The sequence below is a fragment of the Suillus paluster genome, assembly GCF_016628075.1.
Source record: "Suillus paluster strain FC165 chromosome Unknown EDB91scaffold_99, whole genome shotgun sequence".
In the NCBI taxonomy this organism is placed as follows: Eukaryota; Fungi; Basidiomycota; class Agaricomycetes; order Boletales; family Suillaceae; genus Suillus; species Suillus paluster.
The window spans coordinates 99,641-118,354 of NW_024537659.1; the positions used below are offsets into that span (position 1 = coordinate 99,641).

Here is an 18,714-nt window from a genome sequence, read left to right on the forward strand (position 1 = left end):
GGGATTCTGACCACAATATATGATTGACAGAGGGTATATAGTATATGCAATATGATAACATATATGGACGGAATAGCCACTGAGCCGCTGGTAAGTTGTGCTTTAATATTGTAGATGTATGAATTACCAGTCACTGCTAATTTTCAGCTGAAAAAGATTGTCCATATGAGAAAAGAGCTCTGCAAGCTTCTCAAATGAACTCATGCATTTGGCCTGAAGTTCAACACTTTCCAGCTCATGGAAGGTGTCGAGCCAAGGATGGCAGCAGAACTACATGAGGATGAGTGCTAATATATGTACATTAAACATGCACAGAAATTGTTAGGTGTTTCGAAGGTACAGTGCGACCATTGTATGGGATGTTAAAGTGGCTGGTAGTATGGGAAGCATTGAAAAAGCTCAACTGCAGTGCCTGGATACTTGCGAAATGTTGAGTAACATCTAGAACGGCTGACAAGTGGTTAGAAGTCAAATTTTCCTCAACTGAAGGCTGAGGTTTCAAATACAAGGGGCTGCATGAATTATGGCTAGCAGGGAAACAAGATACCAAGGCGGGCCGCCAAGAACGTTCAGGTGTAGTAGATGGGAATTGGGGATGTGCTGCAATGTCTGTCTTGATACCTTCTGTAAGGCATGATTTGGTAGTTTCGGCGAAAGAGTTGACCCAGATGAATCCACAATTGGCCAACATTCTGATGGTGGTGTGGGGAACATCCCCACTGTAGGCCCATATCCCGTATAATTCCCAAGCCTTACCACCATCTTCCCGTGCATTCCACTACCATTCCGCTACCCATCCGTGTCTTACCCGACCCGTCCGCTACATGGAACCCAGCGGAACAATTGCATACCACGCGCATCATATCCCTTTAGCCTTCAGAATGTCCTCCTTTGTCCTGTCCCTGTCCTTCCATCCTCACTGGTGAGTACTAGCTATGTTCCCCGTGTTACTGACATGTTCCTATCTCATTTCATATGTGTTACAATATTTATATGGATCCTTCTGCTACTCGGAACTGGTTCCTTATCTCACAGCCTCACCTGGTTGTAGCATAGCACTTTTCAGAACCCCTTCCTATATAGATAGCAATAGATGGGATCTTAGTTTTTTACCTTTTGATAGACCCAACTCCACTTCCACTTACAGAGTACTTCCCAGTACTCCACTCACTGTTTAAAATATCTTCCTGAATCTATTCCTGATCTCATTGCAATGTTCCTGCCTCTGTGAGTTCCGCTCGAAATGCCCAACATCGGATCCGACAACTTGGAGCAAGTACCAGACACAAGCCTGGTCTGACTTTGCCCAATCATCCTCCTGCAGGCTCATAGTTTCCTTTTCCCTCTGTTAGTTCTGTTTGTTCCCCGTTAGTTCTGTTTGTTTCCTGTTTGTTCCATTTGTTCCCTGTTTGTTCTGTTTGTTCTGTTTGTTCCACGTAGTTCTACTTGTTGCGCATTAGTTCTGCCCGTCGTGCGCTGCATTCTGCTCATTGCATACATTCTGCATCTTTGCGTTCCCAGTCCTAGTAAGGACCGGAACCCTTCGGGTCGCTAGACAGAGTCTAGTCTTTGCTTTCCTCGCACTTACTTGAGGACCCGCTACCCAGTAGCAATCACCTTGGGATGAGTATTAGTCTCACACCCTTGTTAGACATCTGAATCACCCCAGAGTCTATTTTCCTCACCCACAGTGGATCAAAAATTCAGTGAGGACGTCGGGGGGGGCACTCAATGTCAACTGTCAACATTCGAAGCAGCAGGAGGATGTTCCACAGAAATGCAGCCCACTGAATGCTGCTCAATTCAGTGTACGTGAGTGAGGGGTCGGTTAATGGGGAGTCCTGCAAGGTTGCAAGGGTGAGTAAGGTGATGCATGGGGAGAAAAACATGGGCGAGTCCACCTGACAATCGCTGAAGACTAGATACTGCACTTGGGTCTGATTTAGAGACAGGAGCAGTTACAACTGTACACAGGTGGTCCGCATCACTGCTTGAATAACTGAAACTGGAGCAATCTAAATCCTTGACGAGCTGGAATAAAAATGCCAGATCTACTCCTGGGGGGGCATTGAAGCACAGAATCAATGACATAGGTTTACTCTGAACACCTTTCAAGGACTGCAAGAAGATCTTGAGTGCTGTCAGGTCATGGTCACCAGTACCATGGAGGTCACAACGCAGAAACTGAGGAGCGCAGAAAGAAGTTGTTCGAGTATACAATGGAAGAGCTAGGTAGGTCTGAGTGTTGACACGCAACCCTGTCTGCTCAACATGTAAGCCTATGGAATGCAGATATAGGGGTGCAGCAAGGTCCTTTGAGAGGCAGGACACCTGCATGATCGACTGCAGGTCTATCGCAGGCAGGATGTTGGAAGATCATAAATATAAGCTCGTTTGGAAAGGGCCAATACAAAAAAGTGGTTTGTCCAGTCAAAGCTACAGGCGATGGCGTCCCCTGCGAAAGACAGGTATTTTGTTTAAAAACACCTCAAGATTCAAGATTGACTTACATGCAAAAAAAGGACAGGATCTATGCTGCACTCTTCAGTTGCTGAGTGAGCCTGAAAATGAATGAGGCATGGCATGGAAGACTGGTGAATGATTAAACTCACAGTGAGATCAGCAATTGCATATGAACAGGAGAGGGTACGCCTCTTAAAACTGGGAGGGAAGGAACCATCTGGCATGTCTCCATATGCTTTGCATTTCGAATGCTCTTGAGGAATTTTATGTGGCAGATCCACAGTCTATAATCGAGGAGCATGAGGCATGAAGACTAGGGAAAGGTTAAACTCACTGTAAGGTCAGCAATCACATATGAACAGGAGAGGGAATGCTTCTTGGGACTGGGAGGGAGGGAGCCGTGTGGGATTTCTTCATCTGTTTTACGTTTCAAACGCGCTGGAGGGAATCTGCACTTCTTCTCACATGGCAGTATGAAGTTTTCGAGAGAATCATCAATGGCCTTCCATCTTGAAATTACAGGGGCTAACAATGATTCAGCTTTTGCATCTGAAACGACATGTACAGGTGAAACAGATCTGAGAGCCTGTGTGACAACCATGGCTAGAGGATGATGGGGAATGACACGGAATTATGCAATATATTTATTGCAAGTTGTGAGTTGCCCGCTGTGGGGAATTCCCCCACTGTGGGCATAAGACCCCATCCTTTCCACATTGTCTTACATCAGTTCCGCATATTCCGCACATTCCGCATTTCCCGCGGATCATCCGATGGGTTCTGCATTCCTGCGCATCCTTTGGAACCCACCCACACTATCCAATATTCCCACACATCATTGGACAACCTTCACATGTCCTGTCCCCATCCTTCCAGGTCCATTGGTATGCTGTATCTCTCTTCCCGTTGCTTCTAATGTTACCCGGATCACACTGACACATGCCCTTATGGCATGGACCCCTATTCCGGAGTATTGCACCCATGTGCACTGCCTGCCTTCACTTCCGCTTCCTGAGAATTTACTACCTGTACCTCAGTGTTCCTTGAAAATAATGTTCCCTTTAAGTAGTGGTACTCAGGGCTTGGGTGTTTTTTTATGGAATCTCATCTTTTACCTTCTGACTTTTCTCTGACTTTTCCTTCACCTTACTAGAGGACCACTTTGACTTATGCCCACTATCAATCTAACCTTGTGATATACTTCCTTTGACTTGACCTGCAAGTTCCGACAACTCCTTATGTTCCGCATTGTATCCGGTTGAGTTCCGCTTCATTCTGTTCCATTCCACTTGGGTTCCGCTTGAGTTCCGCTTGTTCCGCTTGAGTTCCGCTAGTTCCGCTTGTTCCACATTTTTGCAGATCCTCATCCTACCTGCGGTAGGGTTGAATAGGGTCGCTTAGACAGAGATTAGCACTCCCCAGTAGCAATCCCCTTTAGGGTTGAACGTGCTTGTTCTCAAGTGAGGCAGTAGGCAGTAAAGACCCAACTTTGTAGTAGATCGATTTCTCTCCGCTGCACTTGTTGTACCCACACCGCTCACAAGCTAGACAATAGGCCTACCTCCACACTGACTGAAATGAACTAAAAAATCAAATGAGCAAATGGATGCAATGCATCATGAGGGTATCACTGAAAAATATAAAGTCAAATAGTCAAAAACTACTATCACAGTCAACTCATGAGTCCAAACTCCTATCTATCCTAGCAAACATTAGTTTATCCTGGACAAGGTGACAGTGCATAAGTCCAAACAAGATATCATATGGGTCGACTCACAAGTCTAAACTCCTATCTATCCAAGCAAACAATAGTTTATCCTGGATGAGGTGACAGTGCATCAGTCTAGACTCTTTGATATCATGTGGGATTGACTCACCAGTCCAAACTCCTATTCTACCAAGTCCAAACAAGTGTCATTGGATGACGTACACTTACTATGAAAAAAATCATGGGTTGTCTGGTGTTCAGCACCGAACAGCAACTTGCATGTAAATGTGCCTGGTATATAACAATGATTTTGCTTGGCATGAAAAGTAAAATCAAGCCTAACTGCATTACACCCATGATCGCGATTGAAGATACAAGGGGGAGAGCAGGGGCAAGATCAAATTGGATTTACTAGTGTACGGCAACTTTGGAAGAGGGATAGCTGAATTGGATAGTTGAACATCATAAACAATATTGGCTGTACTCGGATCTCATAGTATATCATAAAATAAAGTCAAGCAATGTGACTAATAGGCCCAGATACCATCGACTACACTGTCATGAAACAGCAGTTAAAGTTCTGACAATGTGCCTGAATGGAGGGCGTGCATGGCAATGTTTACGAGCATGCAGATAATAGCAAACCGAAAAAGCTGCATTGTTGGAGAAGTTCCTGCAAAGGGTGAAGGAGGTGAAGGAGATGTTGCGTCGTCCTCCATTGACACCTGAAGTTGATTAGATATCGCTGCTGTAATGGATATTCAATCATACCAATTTGCCCTCCTCCCAGACCTTCATGCTACTATGCCCATTAAAGCAGCTGCCAGTAACAACAGTGCACCCAGCCCACCCTTCATGCAACTGCTATTGTGAGTATGGTACATATATATCAAGTTCGGCTGACTTACATGATGGGGATGATCTGATCACCCCAATTCCCATGTGCCAACTGTCCTCGGTATGTCCCTGTGCTGTAATCAAATACACGAGCAAATCCATCATCACCACCAACAAAAATAAGTCCTGCCTGCTGAGCAACGGAGATTTGCAGAGGAACATTGTGAAGGATCACATGGTTATAGGACTGTACGTGCTGGAGGGTAGGAATGGTGTATTTATCCACCCCATCTTTGAGATTGCTCATGAGCAGAAAACTGCCCTTGAGAACAGCATTGCCGCTGCAGCATACACATGAATAATGTGATACGCGAAACAAAACCCCCACTTACATACTTCCTTGCACCTTCTTGCACCACTTTAGATCTCAAGGTTCGATAGAATAGCAGAATCTGAATATAAGGGTTAGAGTGAAATCAAGAATGGAATGGGCAGCCAACATTTCACCACTTTCCAGATATGACACTAGGAGGGAAGCACCATTGTCATAGAAGTGAACTGTGCAGGCAATGTATGACTGTTTCTCAGGCTGCGAGGCAATGGTCGTGAGGGTTTCTGACCAAAAGAAAATCAACACCATGCAATAACTGACGGGTAGGCAGCCCACTGTCTGGTGTCAGGTTCCAAAGATGCAGGAGACCACCAGCGGCACTCGCCAGACGTCGATGAACAGGATCCCAAGCAAGCGACTCCACCACACCTGAGTGGCCCATGGTGGTACTTGTCATATACCTGATCCAACTGCTCCAATATTAATATCCACTCCGCTTTCCGACCACCTCTGCTCCATCCATCATCTGCTCCGTCCAATCATTGTCTGCGTCTGCCCCTACACTTCTGCTTGACTGCCCAACCAGTCCCCTTCCATAATGTCTCCATTCAACTGGAACCTCTTTCCCCTTTTAGATATATACTTTCCCTTTTGGTACATAGACCCTTACTCCTGGATCACCAGTAATTCCTCTTACCGCTCAATCACTGATCTGACACGTACATATTGATATTCGCTCCGACTTATGTCTTCACCTGTGTAAGTACTTACAAATTATATCCTTGGTACATAGCTTTACAACATAGTTATCCTGATCACTGCCTCATACCTAGAAGTATATAACATATCCTGTACTCAGATATTTTTCCTCAGTCTTAATATTACTTGTCTTCTCGCAGTTTCTACTTGTGAGGATTCTCAGTAGGACCTTGCCTCCTCTGGACACAAGTTTCACCTTGTTGTCACCTCCGACCCTCCGCTCTGACTTAGAGCCGCACTCTAAGTCTTCTCCTTACTTCTCTGCCCCTATCAAGTATTCCCCCTGCTCCTTTCCCCCTTCCGCATTATCCTCCGCCTTCTCCGCTCCACTCCTAGTCGGCCTGCCACTAGTAGCACTTACCTCCCGACCCTCAAAGCGGACCTAAGCGGTCCACTCGTCCTATCATTGGACAACGTTGGACCTGCTCCAAATTCGGGGCACGTACTCGGCTAAGGGTGCAGCGCAAGAGCTGAAGCCAAGCCCCAACCCCTCTGCTTCCTGAGCCAGCACAGTACCTAACAGTACTCTGGAACGCGAACAGTGCCTGAGGTGATCGACCGTCATCAGCGAGAGCAATAACAATATCCCTATCACTTACATCATTGCTTCTTTCATATACTTGAATGTTGCCATCTGAAGCCCCAAAAGCAAATGTTGTTTCACCACAATCATCAATGTCCATCCAGATAATGGCACTGATATAACCTGCTGCCGGTGTAAAGATTTCTTGAATCATTTCACTGGATACCAAGCTCCATACAACTATGCGACTATCATTGCCTATCTTGCTCTTAGTACAAGTTAAGTGAGAGAGATAGACTGATTACCTCCAGTAAGGAGCAATGCTCCATGTATACTCACAGCCAATACATTGACTGCCTTAGTGTGGCAAGTGAGAGTATATTTGCTAGAAAACTACTTTGCCATCAACAAAAATATAACTTAACTGAACTTGAAGGACTTACATCCATGATCGAATATTGAGACATGTAGGAGACAAATTGGTCGTATTTAACCATGTGCCTAGCACTGACAGCCAAAGTGATTATGAAGTTCGTAAACAAAAAGCATCATTGACAATCGGCCAATTGTCCATTCACCACCATGGAAACGGAAAAAGCTTACAGATTTAGAGTTTGATAGGGGGGATTCTGACTTGATCAGTGACAAGATCGTTAATTGTTCGATAAAGACTGCCTGGCCTACTTTTAAATCAGGAAGTAAGTAACTCAAGCCATGAAACTCATGGCATCGAAAATACCTTCTCACAAACACAGCGCTATCAATACACAGTTCAACCCATATGGCAGACCTACACTGTGCTCCCTTATGGGAACTGTGAACGCATATGAGATGCAGGAAATGGAATGGGGTATCAAGGCATCAATAAAGTCCTATGAGTGTGAGCTTCGACAATGTGAAGACGACAAAGTAAGTAAGTTAACTACCTACAATTCCTGCCTGCTAAACATTTCCAGGACGTGTGGATGGGATCTGCTATAGATCTCGATCTTGACCTGCCTATCAGTGCAGGGAGTGGAACATATGGCTGTGTAGACAGTGCGATGGCAAATAACGAGGTTAGTAACTCCTCGCCGCCTGTCAACACTGCAACTTACTGTAAAGTAAAGGAGATTGGACCCCTGGCCATTGTTCTGATGATCAACTGTGGTGAGGCCCGGCGGTACCAGTACCAGTCACCGAAAAAAAGGAAACTTGTTCATGGCCTGCACAAAGGCATTAACAAGTATATCAATAATCACTGCAAGAGGGAGCATGCCAATACTGACCAGTTACGTGAACGCATGTACATTGCACTCCAAGCTGCATTGCTGGACGTGGATATTGACGATATCATGCTGCCTGATGCGGGTTCGGACCAAGCCCAAGCTGGAAAACATAGTGTAAGGCAGATTATTGGCAATATTAATTTGTATGAATAATGGTGTTGTTATAGGAGCTTCAACAGGGCTACCTCATCTCATGTGAGGTTGCACGACAATTCCTCAATGGAGTCAATTTTATCATCCCCCACAGAGTGAAACGCGGCCTGCTATCCATCGGAACTGCACTAACTACAAAGTCATCAATTCCAGGTATCATCCATAAGACAGGTGAGTTCACAAACCTTCCAGAACACCATCATTCCTAATGTAAAGGAAGGGTATCCTGCCACAATGCCAGGACAGTTTCCAGACTGATTATTCGAACATCTAAAAGTCTACTGGTACCCCTGTACAATAGTGTGTTGATACAGTTGCTGCAAATAATGAATGAAGGCTTATCATTTGTTTGTTACAAGACATGTGCTCCACATCGATTGAATCTCATCTATTGATCCGGTAAGAGTAGATCAATGACGACGGCAATCAATTGATTTACCAACCTGCTTTATATATTCTTTCAACCTGGGGAGATTGCTTGGTATTGTCAGGTATTGGTAAAGTTGGACAAGTGTTCATAAATATTTCCCATGCCTAAGTATCATGGCTACAACTATTTTTCAAATATATACAGAGCATATCGCCAACAACCCAACTTCCATCATAACGTTCAAGGATAGGATATTGTTTCTGCGCCTACTGGAGATGAGTAACCAATACTGTTGACCAGACCAATACCTACCTCTGCATACACAATGGCTAATCTGGGCTGTGCTTGGAGCTTCCAGGACTTGTTGGCTTTTAGATATTCACGGGCTAGTTGTGAAACAAAAGCCTGCATGGAAAAAATTAAACAGACAAGATACAACAGCTACAAGGACATGCACACGAGTTTCTTCATATTCAGAGACAGGCCAGCCAAGTGCCTCCTGTAAATTATATCCTCCTCGACTGATACGGGAGACGTCTCCTCACGGTTTCAGAATCTTCGCTGGCAGAGGGATGGGTAACTGAGCCACTGGTGTAATTGGTTGTGCAGCATCAGAGGTTGATGAGTCTGTGTCGTGTGAAAACAGTTGATGTTGTGTCAATGGGGGAGGGGTGTAGCTGCGTTCAGGGGGGAACTTGCAATGAACGGTGAGCGGCTTGAAGTGGTGACAGTACCGCCATTTAGCAGCTTTAGGCATAGCTCAGTTAGACGAACTTGTTGAGCCAGAAACAATGAGCTTACCATTATGATCAATAGGACATTATATATTTTGACTGATGTGCACATCCTGATACTGACAGAATACAGTTAGTTGCAATCAAAGTCACTACCTTGTAGTTACATACAATTTTGGTAATTGGTTATGACATTCATAACAATGGCCTTGTTGTTTTCAAGAAACAAGGACTACATTAACATTAATGCTACGCAAAATATACATGATTGTTGAAAGGGAAAACTTGAGTGTAACAATGTTTCGAGGCTTAAGTAGTGAATGGGAGAATCAAACACCACTGGAGGTATCCGAAGTGGCTGAGTGGCTGAGTGGCTGAGAGGTTGAGCAGCTGCCGGCAAGTTCTGTCGGAGCTTCGACTGAGTCTAATTCACTACTTAGGCAGTGAATCCTTGTTTCATTGATTTTCTTTCTCCTATGATAATCCACCCCAATGGAATGTTGCATCTGCATTGGCTTCATTAGACCAGAGCCTAAGATTAAGCTGGGCATTGTATGCATTTCTTGTCTACAGTCGTATCGTGCACTTAATATTGCTTTTGCACTTATTGCTAATTGTTGAATTTGAAAATGTTCAGACTCGTATAATTAGTTATTAGTTAGACTTTGCATATTCTGGTGGAGCTTGCTGAGTCTGAGTCTGATTCTGATTCACTACTTATCGAATACAACACTTGATGTACTTTCTTTCTCTCCCACTATACATGTATGTGGACTTAGCTGCTACTAAATGTAATCAACTTATACATATAGTTGTACATATTATTATTTCCTTGAATGGCATAGGCTCTTATCTGGCATATCTTGATATCCGGTATGATGATGCGCTTCACGACCATGAAGAAAAACTGATATCTACATATAGATCTTGATGATGAGCCACTGCACTTCATCTTCCCACCACCATGACAAGCACCTCAACATCTGTCATCTTGCCAATGTTCAACTCATCGAGTGCATTCATCTCACCACCCCCACCAGTCACGTATGGACAAACTCTTGGACAAAGGTCTTGAAGGTAATGTCCTATGGGAAGAAATCGATCTCCCCGCCACTACTCCTTCTCTCATGGATCACATTATCCTGAAATCGAGTCTCGACAGCTAACCATAGTCATGTAGCTAATATCATCGGCATGAAAATGGTGACCCTACATGCCATTGCATATACAGCTTGTCAGGCCTGTCAACAATCTTGTTTGTGGTGTTTCCCTTTTGAAACTAATCATGGATATAGCTTTGATTTGCTCTTTCCAGTGTAAACTCCTGGCAAAGTGTTGATGGAGATTTTGACTACTATGATTTCTACAACAACATTGTAGACTTTTTTGAGGTTGTACCAGGCACTGATTCTCAGGCCTGCATCACTGAGTTGCTCAAATGGTGGAATAGGTAAAATTCTTCATCATTATCATATATTGTACTCTAACATTCCGCATCACTCACAGGAAAGTGTTTGGAAAAGTTTGTACGGTTCCCCTTACTGCAACAGAGCTTGGGAGGTTCTCGGTTGCTAGGATGAGTTTGCAGAGACAAGTACACAAGGGAGGCTCTCCTTAGCGCACTAGACACCTGTCATATACCAGACCCAACTGCTCCAATGATATTGATATCCACTCCACCCAACCTTATACCCCTTCCACCTTTTCCCCTTATCCACTCTGCCTGTCTCTGCTCAATCCAGTCGGCCTCTGCATCCACTCCTGCACTTCCACTAAACCACCTCATTGGTCACCTTCTGCATAGCTTCCATTCAACTGGAACCTCTTTCCCCATTTAGGTATATACTTTCCCCTTCGGTACATGACACTTACTTCCCAGATCACCGGCAATTCATATAACTGCTCAATTACTGATCCATTGTGTACATATTGATATCTACTCTGACTTATGTTTTCTCTGTAGTAATACTTACCAATTGTATACTCAGCACATAGCCTTATGCTATGGACTACTGATCACTGCCTCCTCACATAGAAGTATATAAACATATCATGTACATAGCTAGTTTCCTTAGTCTTGATATTACTTGTCTTCCCTCAGTTTCTACTGGTGGAAATTCTCCATAGGACTTTGCTCACTCTGGACACAAGTCTTGCCTTGTTGTCGCCTTCCACTCCTCTGCTCCAACTTAGAGCTGTGCTCTAAGGTAAATCTCCATTACTTCCCTCCACATCATAAGACCAATCCCCTTGTCCCCTTCGCTCCAACTTACTTCCCCCGCTCCATCCACTCTGCTTCTAGTCAGTCCGCCACTAGCAAGCACTTTACCTCCTGACCCTCAAAGCGGACCAAAGTGGACCACTCGTCCTATTGTTGGACAATGTTGGTCCCACTCCAAATTGTGGGCACGTACTTGGCTAAGGGCGCAGTGCAAGAGCTGAAGCCAAGCCCCAACCCCTCCACTTCTCTGTCCAAGAATGGTACCTAACAGCACCAGAATATTGAGTAATTTACATCATATATACCCATATATTATGTGTTATACTTGTTGCAGAATATATATATTTGTGATGCCTTACAAAGCCCCTCCAATAGAAAAAGTTTTGTGCTTCTGTTCAAACCTGTAAAATAGCTCCAAATGAACCAATTTTTTTGATGTACTCAATCATATCCCAAATGGTTCTACTTGGCTTGACTGTTAAGACCGTGCTCAGGGGTAAAGCGGAGTCTGAGGGGCTTGGCTTCAGCTTGTATGCTGCGCCCCTTACCCGAGTACGTGCCCCTAATTTCGGAATGTAGTCTGACACGAATTCTATGGGTTCTGACAGGACATTGGAATGGGGGTCCTCTGAAGGAGGACTGACAGACTACTAGGTGAGTGCGGGAAAGTCGGGCAGGGGTTGTTCTGCCCCACAGGAGGGAGGTGGGAGACTACTGCAGTCGGAACCAACAGTAGAAGCAGAGCGGAAGGAACTGCTTGGATGAAGTCCAAAGCAGAGCGGAACAGAGGGGACGGATGCGAGAGTGCGGGGTCTAGTTCTGACGCACGGGAAGTCAGGTGAGTGGAGGGACAGAGGAATGGGAGAACGGGGGAATGGGGGAGCAGGGGAACAAGGGAACGGGGGAACAGAGGAGTGGAGGAACAGACGATCAGACGATCGGAGGATGGCCGACCTAGGGAGTCAATCCCCTAGGCCGGCTTAACAGGAGTTGACTAGGATCTGGCCCAAGTCAAGGAACAGAAGAGCAGGGCTTAGAAAAGGTAATATTCAGACTGAGTATCTACAGACAAATGTACATATGTTTATATACTCTAAGTGATGAGTATAGCATAGCAGAGGGCTATGTGCTGAGTGTACAGGATTACAATAGGATGACTGAGACATACGAGAATAAGGCTCGGGGAACAGTATGTACGTGACGGATCAGAATCGCTAAGGTATAGGGATTGCCGGTGATCCGAAAAGCGGAACTATGATACTAAATGGGGATAGGACCAGTTGAGTGGTTCCTAGTCTAGGAGTGGACTGGTGAGGCGGTCGGACGGACTAACAGTCGGGTGGGGGAATACAAGCGGAACTGAAGGAACCCCGTGGGTCGGAAAAGCGGAGGGAGTAGGAGTAGGATTGGGTGGACCGATAGGGCGGAGGAGCGGAACCCCAGATAGGGTCGAATGGAAGGGGTATGGGGTCGGGGGACATAGGGGTAGTGTCAGAAAAGCGGAATGGGGTCAGGCGGAGGTAGCAGGGCTAATCCTGCTGAGATGCACTTCATGCATTGTCGGGGAAGGAGCAATGGAGCAGATGGGGAAACAGGGGGTCGGACCAGGAGTGGGGATGCTTATAGGTGGTACTGGGGGTACTCAGATCCGGTATATGACATTTCCCAACTGAAGTTGTCCAGATAATTGACTCACATCCATCCATTCAAAGCTGGCAAAGCCTGTCCAATAGAACAAGTTTTACACATCTGTTTGAACCTGGCAAAGCCCTCCAAACATACCAAGCTTCTTATTATGCTCAATACTATGCTCAATGTTTCTATTTGTCCGACCCGACTGATTTTATGTTCATGGTTTGAGTTGTGCACATCTATTCAAACTTGGCAATACCTCTTAGATAGACCAAATTTATGATTGAATGGACAGGTTACTTAAAGACTGCACTGTTCTGCCAGAAAAACTATGTGGTCCATCTACCAGATAAATTGACATGTTTTACCCTGCCCCAAACATGTTCAGTATTCTAATGATGAGATAATATGACAAAACTAGTGGTGTCATACCAAATTATGCTCTGAATTTGTAGATTTATACAAAGAAGATTCCTCTATATTTGTTCATAAGTTGACATTGGAAAGACTTGAGTGAGTTATTCCCAACACAAAGTGGAACACATAATATCAAGACAATGAGGTGGAAATAATGGTGTCCAGTGGAATGGCACTCTGAATATGTAGTTTTATACAAAGAAGGTTCCCTTGTATTCCATGACATATTAGGCATCAAAAAGACTGCAATGATCCATTCACAACATAAAGTGGACAAACTTGTTTTCTGCGCCTGTTATGTTCAATATTATGGAAGCCCGGACACTCGTGCTCAATTACTCAGCTAGAATTACCATATATAGGCCATGCTTCTGCAGGACCATGAATACCGCCAATGTGAATAAGAAATAATATTATGTACCACATGCATTGAACAAATGTATAACATAGATTTGCTGTCCGTACTACTACACTAAGCCTACTAGGTAGAGCACAAGTGTCCAGGCTATTGTTAAGGTCATGCTCAAAGGGGAGGTTACTCAAAGGGCTTCGGCTTCAGCTTGTGCGCTGTGCCCCTTACCCGAGTACATGCCCTTAATTTCCGGGGGCAGAGGGGAAGTCTGATGGAAGTCCAGGAAGTCCAGAGGTCAGATGTTGGGGGAGTTCGGCAGAACTCCAGAAGACTATGAGGGAAACAGAGTAAGGCTACTGCAGACAAGTCTGGAGTAGAAACAGAACAGAGGTTAGACTACCCTAAGGTGGAGCCGGAGATTTAGTCCTAAGGTTTAACCCCTAAGACTCGGAGATGGACAAGAGCTGAGACTCAAGTCTGGAGAAGCAGGAATGAGCAGAACTAAGATGATATTCGAACTGAGGAGTTCCGGAGTATTACAGGAGTTTATATACTGTAGGTATCATGTAGGTAACTCAGTCAGCAAAGTAAGGGCTATGTACAAAGCATGTGGAAAGTCTATTAGTAAGTGTACATAGATCAAAGCAGTGAGGTTGGAAATGAAACAAGAACAGATGGATCAGTAAGCATAGCGGAAAGGACATAACCGGTAGCCGGAGCAATAACTATTCTAAAAGGAGATAGGGGTGAGTATGGAGATGAAGGGTGAGCGCTGGGCGAAATAACAGGATGGAGGACCGGACTTTAGTGGTGGGGTTCCGGAGGTATGGGATATGACAGTATCCCCCCCTTAGGGCCGAGCCCATGAGGCCGGGTGTCTGGATTGTCGGTTAGGAGCATGAGGCATCAGAGTTTCTGCAGTGATGGTAAAAATGTGCCAGAGGTTTTCCAGATGGGAAACAACATTTTTTCTGTCACCCTTCTTTCTATACAGCTTGTCATGCCCAACAAACCTGAAGGCGTCAAGAAGTCCGCCAAGCAGGCCATGGAAGAAAGGTGGGTGGAAATGGCGGCGGAGTTCGCTCGCTTACAGGAGGCCGTCCGCCTGGAGGAAGAGGAGGAGCACAAACAGAGGGAGGAGGAGAAGAAGATCATGGCGGAGGAAAAACAGAGAGCGGCGGTGGAGCGAAAACGCGAGGAGGAGCAGAAACAGAGGGATATTGCAGAAACGCGGAGAAGAGTACTGGAGTCGGCGTCATTGGGGCATGTGGGGGCGTCGACAGTAAGTTTGATAGCTCATCGAATGTTGTTGGTACTTATTCAGACATTAGGTTACTCGTCGATCCAGCAACTCCGAAGGTCCGGAGAAATTTTGCAGCTCCTGTGTAGAGTGGAAGAGGGACTGTACCTGGACTCAGGCATTTAGGTCCAACAGGGTAAGCATGCTTTGGTCCTTTCTCCGGGGTATTCTAATAGGTGGTCCAGTAGATCCAGAATTGTGACGTGTGCCACCAGCTGAAGGCACAGTGCTCCGGTGGTTATTATTGACAAGGGGAAGAAGCGGGAATGAGCAGAAGGGACCCTGTCTCCCTGGGCAAAGGGAAAGAAGCGTCAGCAGAGCCCGGCAGAGATGGATGACAACATGGAGTCGATCTCCAATCCCCAGACCATGATCGTGGAGGAGGGCAGATGGATGGAGTATGACAACCAGGCCTGGGTGGCCACTGCCAATGACATAGTGGCAGCATTGGCACGGACCAATGGACTTCTGGAGTGGAGTATTGTGGCAGTGGAGGGGAGCCGAGCAGCCATGGACAGGTTCATGGAGGAGCAGAGGGCTTTCCGAGCCTTATTCCTGGAAGGGATGAGGAACGGCTTTCATGCGGAGGTGGCGGAGGAACCAGAGGAAACAGAGGAGGAGGCGGAGGGTGGGAGTGGTGCTGGGGTCTCCGGCAGAGATATGGAGACTGATGACCTCTAGATAGTCTTGTAATCCTTCGTGTCCAGTTGTACATATATGCTCATCTTTGTATAATGTAACTTTTTTTTCATTTTGTTCAGTAGTCAGAGGTGTTCTGAGATATGGAGGTTGGGGTTTTGAGGTTGATTGGTTGTGCATGGTGTGACGATATCCCCCCATTAGGACCGAACCCCTGAGGTCCTAGACAAATTCTCGGATTTTGGGGAAAATGGGAGACAGATGTTGCCGGTGGAAACAAGGCATGTGGAACGAAGTCCACAGCATGAGGCGGAGAAGTTGTGCTGCGAGGCAGATGGAGACAATGAAGTTTGGGCCAGAGTGGATTGATGGGTACGGAGCGGAGTTTCCACGGTGACGGGTTGCTAATATAAGGGTGCGGGGAAGGTGGGGTTTTTTCTTCAGAAACTTTTCTCTAATATCTTTTTACACTTAACCATGTCCGCTCCTTGGAATTTCGACTTCACTGGAATGACTATGGAGGAGTTACAGGAGCTGATGGCCGCAGCAAGGATAGCAGAGGAGAAGAAGGTGGAGGAGGCGAGAGTTGCCACAGTGGCAGAGCGAGCACGGGTAGTGGAGGAAATGCGCAAGGCAGTGGAGGTGAGTTTTTTCTTTTCTTCTGGCATTGGGTGATACTGATCTCTATGGTTCCTCGGCAGGCACACAGATCGGAAGCTTCGGAGCTCATTGCTCTGGAGAAAGCATGTCTGCGGTGTGAGGCCAACAGCCAGACATGTACATGGGCATTGGTACGAGAGGCCTCGGCCAAGTCTAAGGTAAGTTCCTGTTTTCTTCAGTACATCAGTGATTGACTGGAGTAGGGCGAAGGCAGGGCTAAGGCTAAGGCCTGTGATCAGTGCATGAGCATGAAGGCCTCCTGTCGGGTCGGTGGAGATGAGGCTCAACCGGCCATTCCAGCAAAGAGCAGGAGGCAGACAAGGGAGAGGGTGACAGAGTCCGGAGAAGTAGCGGATGAGGGCGCAGGCAGGCCTTCTTGGCAGAGGAAGGTGTACGGAGAGGAGGAGATGGTGATGGAGGTGGATGACCAGGAGTGGGTCAAGGTGACCAATGACATGGTCTTGGCGCAGGCGGAGACAAACGCGCAGCTGGGGGCCTTGGTGACTGCCATCATGCGTCTGGCAGAGCAGATGGAGCTCCAACAGGTGGAGCAGAAAGAAGAGAGGGACAGGGCCCAGGCGGAAGTCCAGGAGATTCTCCGTGTGACCGGGGTTGCGCTGGAGAAGGGCTTCTCTGGCTGGGGAAGGACCGTCAAGGAGGTCCTTGGGAAGAAGGCAGAGATTGGGGTGGAGGCAGTGGAGGTCCTAGAGCTTACCAGCTCTTCCAGTAGCGACGTGGAGAAGCCAGAGGAAGAGATGGAAAGTGAAGCGGAGAAGGGTGCAGATGGGGAGGAGTCAGGATCTCAGCCAGAGCCGGAGGAAGAGGCGGAGGTGGGGCCTGAGTGTAGCCAGTTCCCGTCCTCTTACTTGATGTACATACTTGTATACACATTGAAAGAAGCTACTTGCTTGCTTTGGAATTGAGTCTTCAGAGGTACTGGCGGAGAAATGAATGGAAGTCCAGCTCTGCCAGTGGATGCAAGGTTTGGAACTCCGTTCCGGAGTCCCCAGCAAGATGGAGTAAACTGATTATTTGGGTATCGGAGTGCAGATTTTCAATCACATGATGGGATAGTTGGAGTGGGAGTAGCCAAAAATAATGAACTTGTTTGGCAAAACTTTGTGATTTTTTCATTACTTCTGATGGATTTCTTAGACGCCCTTGCATCTGCATGGCCTGGCTTCTTCTTTGGCATTGCCACATATCTGTTCGTGAGGATACCATACAAATTCCTCCTAATGAAACTCTTGTCATGGTGGTTCTTTCCCAGTAACGATGGGAACGACATGGAGATGTTGGAAATGGGGAGGAGGGTCTCTTCAGACAACTTTGGTATGTTCTTGGTGTTCAGAACATGATATGTCATTACTGATTCTCTTGGGATGTTCCTGTCACATACCTGATTCAGCCACTTCCAACACCATTTATAGACATCCCTACTATTGGTCCGACCCCCTGTTACCCTGTCCACTGTGGGTACAACAAGCACAGCAGCAAGAAATCGATCTACTACACAGTTGGGTCTTTGCTACCTGCTGCCTCGCTTTAGAACAAGCAGATTCGACCCTAAAGGGGATTGCTACTGGGGAGTACTAGTCTCTGTCTAAACGACCCTAATCAACCCTACCGCAGGTAGGATGAAGATCCGCAAAAATGCGGAACAAGCAGAACAAGCGGAACTCAAGCGGAATGGAATGGAATGAAGCAGAACTCAACTGGATACAATGTGGAATGTACAGATTTGTCAGAACTTGCAGATCAAGTCGAAGGAAGTATATCACAAGGTTAGATTGATAGTGGGCATAAGTCAAAGTGGTCCTCTAGTAAGGTGAAGGAAAAGTCAGAGAAAAGTCAGAAGGTAAAAGATGAGATTCCATAAAAAAACACCCAAGCCCTGAGTACCACTACTTAAAGGGAACATTATTTTCAAGGAACACTGAGGTACAGGTAGTAAATTCTCAGGAAGCGGAAGTGAAGGCAGGCAGTGCACATGGGTGCAATACTCCGGAATAGGGGTCCATGCCATAAGGGCATGTGTCAGTGTGATCCGGGTAACATTAGAAGCAACAGGAAGAGAGATACAGTGTACCAATGGACCTGGAAGGATGGGGACAGGACATGCAAAGCTTGTCTGACGATGCGCGAGAATATCAGATAGTGCAGGTGGGTTCTGAAGGATGCGTGGGAATGCAGAACCCATCAGACGATTCCGCGGGAAATGCGGAATGTGTGGAATATGCAGAACTGATGTAAGACAATGCGGAAAGGATGGGGTTTTATACCCACAGTGGGGGAATTCCCCACACTGCCCCATCCCTCCTTCTCCAACAATGCACGAAGTGCATCT

At 46.2% G+C, this 18,714-nt stretch overlaps 6 protein-coding genes across 6 annotated transcripts; 3 read left to right on the top strand and 3 right to left on the bottom strand.

Annotated features, from left to right (window-relative positions):
• Positions 1–2,228: 2,228 nt before the first annotated feature.
• Positions 2,229–3,064, bottom strand: EDB91DRAFT_1086596 (uncharacterized protein; the record flags this gene model as incomplete). Its single annotated transcript, XM_041316070.1, has 4 exons — positions 2,229–2,279; positions 2,511–2,561; positions 2,613–2,747; positions 2,798–3,064. The coding sequence occupies 4 exons, from the start codon at positions 3,062–3,064 to the stop codon at positions 2,229–2,231; spliced, it is 504 nt and encodes a 167-aa protein (XP_041171607.1).
• Positions 3,065–4,965: 1,901 nt separating this feature from the next.
• Positions 4,966–5,781, bottom strand: EDB91DRAFT_1254097 (uncharacterized protein; the record flags this gene model as incomplete). Its single annotated transcript, XM_041323753.1, has 5 exons — positions 4,966–5,032; positions 5,080–5,349; positions 5,405–5,434; positions 5,509–5,623; positions 5,676–5,781. 5 exons carry the CDS (start codon positions 5,779–5,781, stop codon positions 4,966–4,968), a joined length of 588 nt encoding a protein of 195 aa, XP_041171608.1.
• Positions 5,782–7,335: 1,554 nt separating this feature from the next.
• On the top strand, positions 7,336–8,300 carry EDB91DRAFT_1254098 (uncharacterized protein; the record flags this gene model as incomplete). Its single annotated transcript, XM_041323754.1, has 5 exons — positions 7,336–7,530; positions 7,578–7,679; positions 7,731–8,003; positions 8,057–8,213; positions 8,263–8,300. 5 exons carry the CDS (start codon positions 7,336–7,338, stop codon positions 8,298–8,300), a joined length of 765 nt encoding a protein of 254 aa, XP_041171609.1.
• Positions 8,301–8,576: 276 nt separating this feature from the next.
• Positions 8,577–8,953, bottom strand: EDB91DRAFT_1061388 (uncharacterized protein; the record flags this gene model as incomplete). The annotated part of the gene is made up of 3 exons (XM_041314439.1): positions 8,577–8,678; positions 8,725–8,817; positions 8,870–8,953. Coding segments are annotated over 3 exons (279 nt in total), but the record flags the coding sequence as incomplete, so codon positions are not given.
• A 5,815-nt stretch (positions 8,954–14,768) lies between these two features.
• EDB91DRAFT_1254100 (uncharacterized protein) lies at positions 14,769–15,749 on the top strand (the record flags this gene model as incomplete). Its single annotated transcript, XM_041323755.1, has 3 exons — positions 14,769–15,050; positions 15,100–15,204; positions 15,369–15,749. 3 exons carry the CDS (start codon positions 14,769–14,771, stop codon positions 15,747–15,749), a joined length of 768 nt encoding a protein of 255 aa, XP_041171611.1.
• Positions 15,750–16,184: 435 nt separating this feature from the next.
• EDB91DRAFT_1254101 (uncharacterized protein) lies at positions 16,185–17,963 on the top strand (the record flags this gene model as incomplete). The annotated part of the gene is made up of 5 exons (XM_041323756.1): positions 16,185–16,349; positions 16,409–16,525; positions 16,571–17,210; positions 17,523–17,699; positions 17,776–17,963. The coding sequence occupies 5 exons, from the start codon at positions 16,185–16,187 to the stop codon at positions 17,961–17,963; spliced, it is 1,287 nt and encodes a 428-aa protein (XP_041171612.1).
• Between the last annotated feature and the right edge of the window lie 751 nt (positions 17,964–18,714).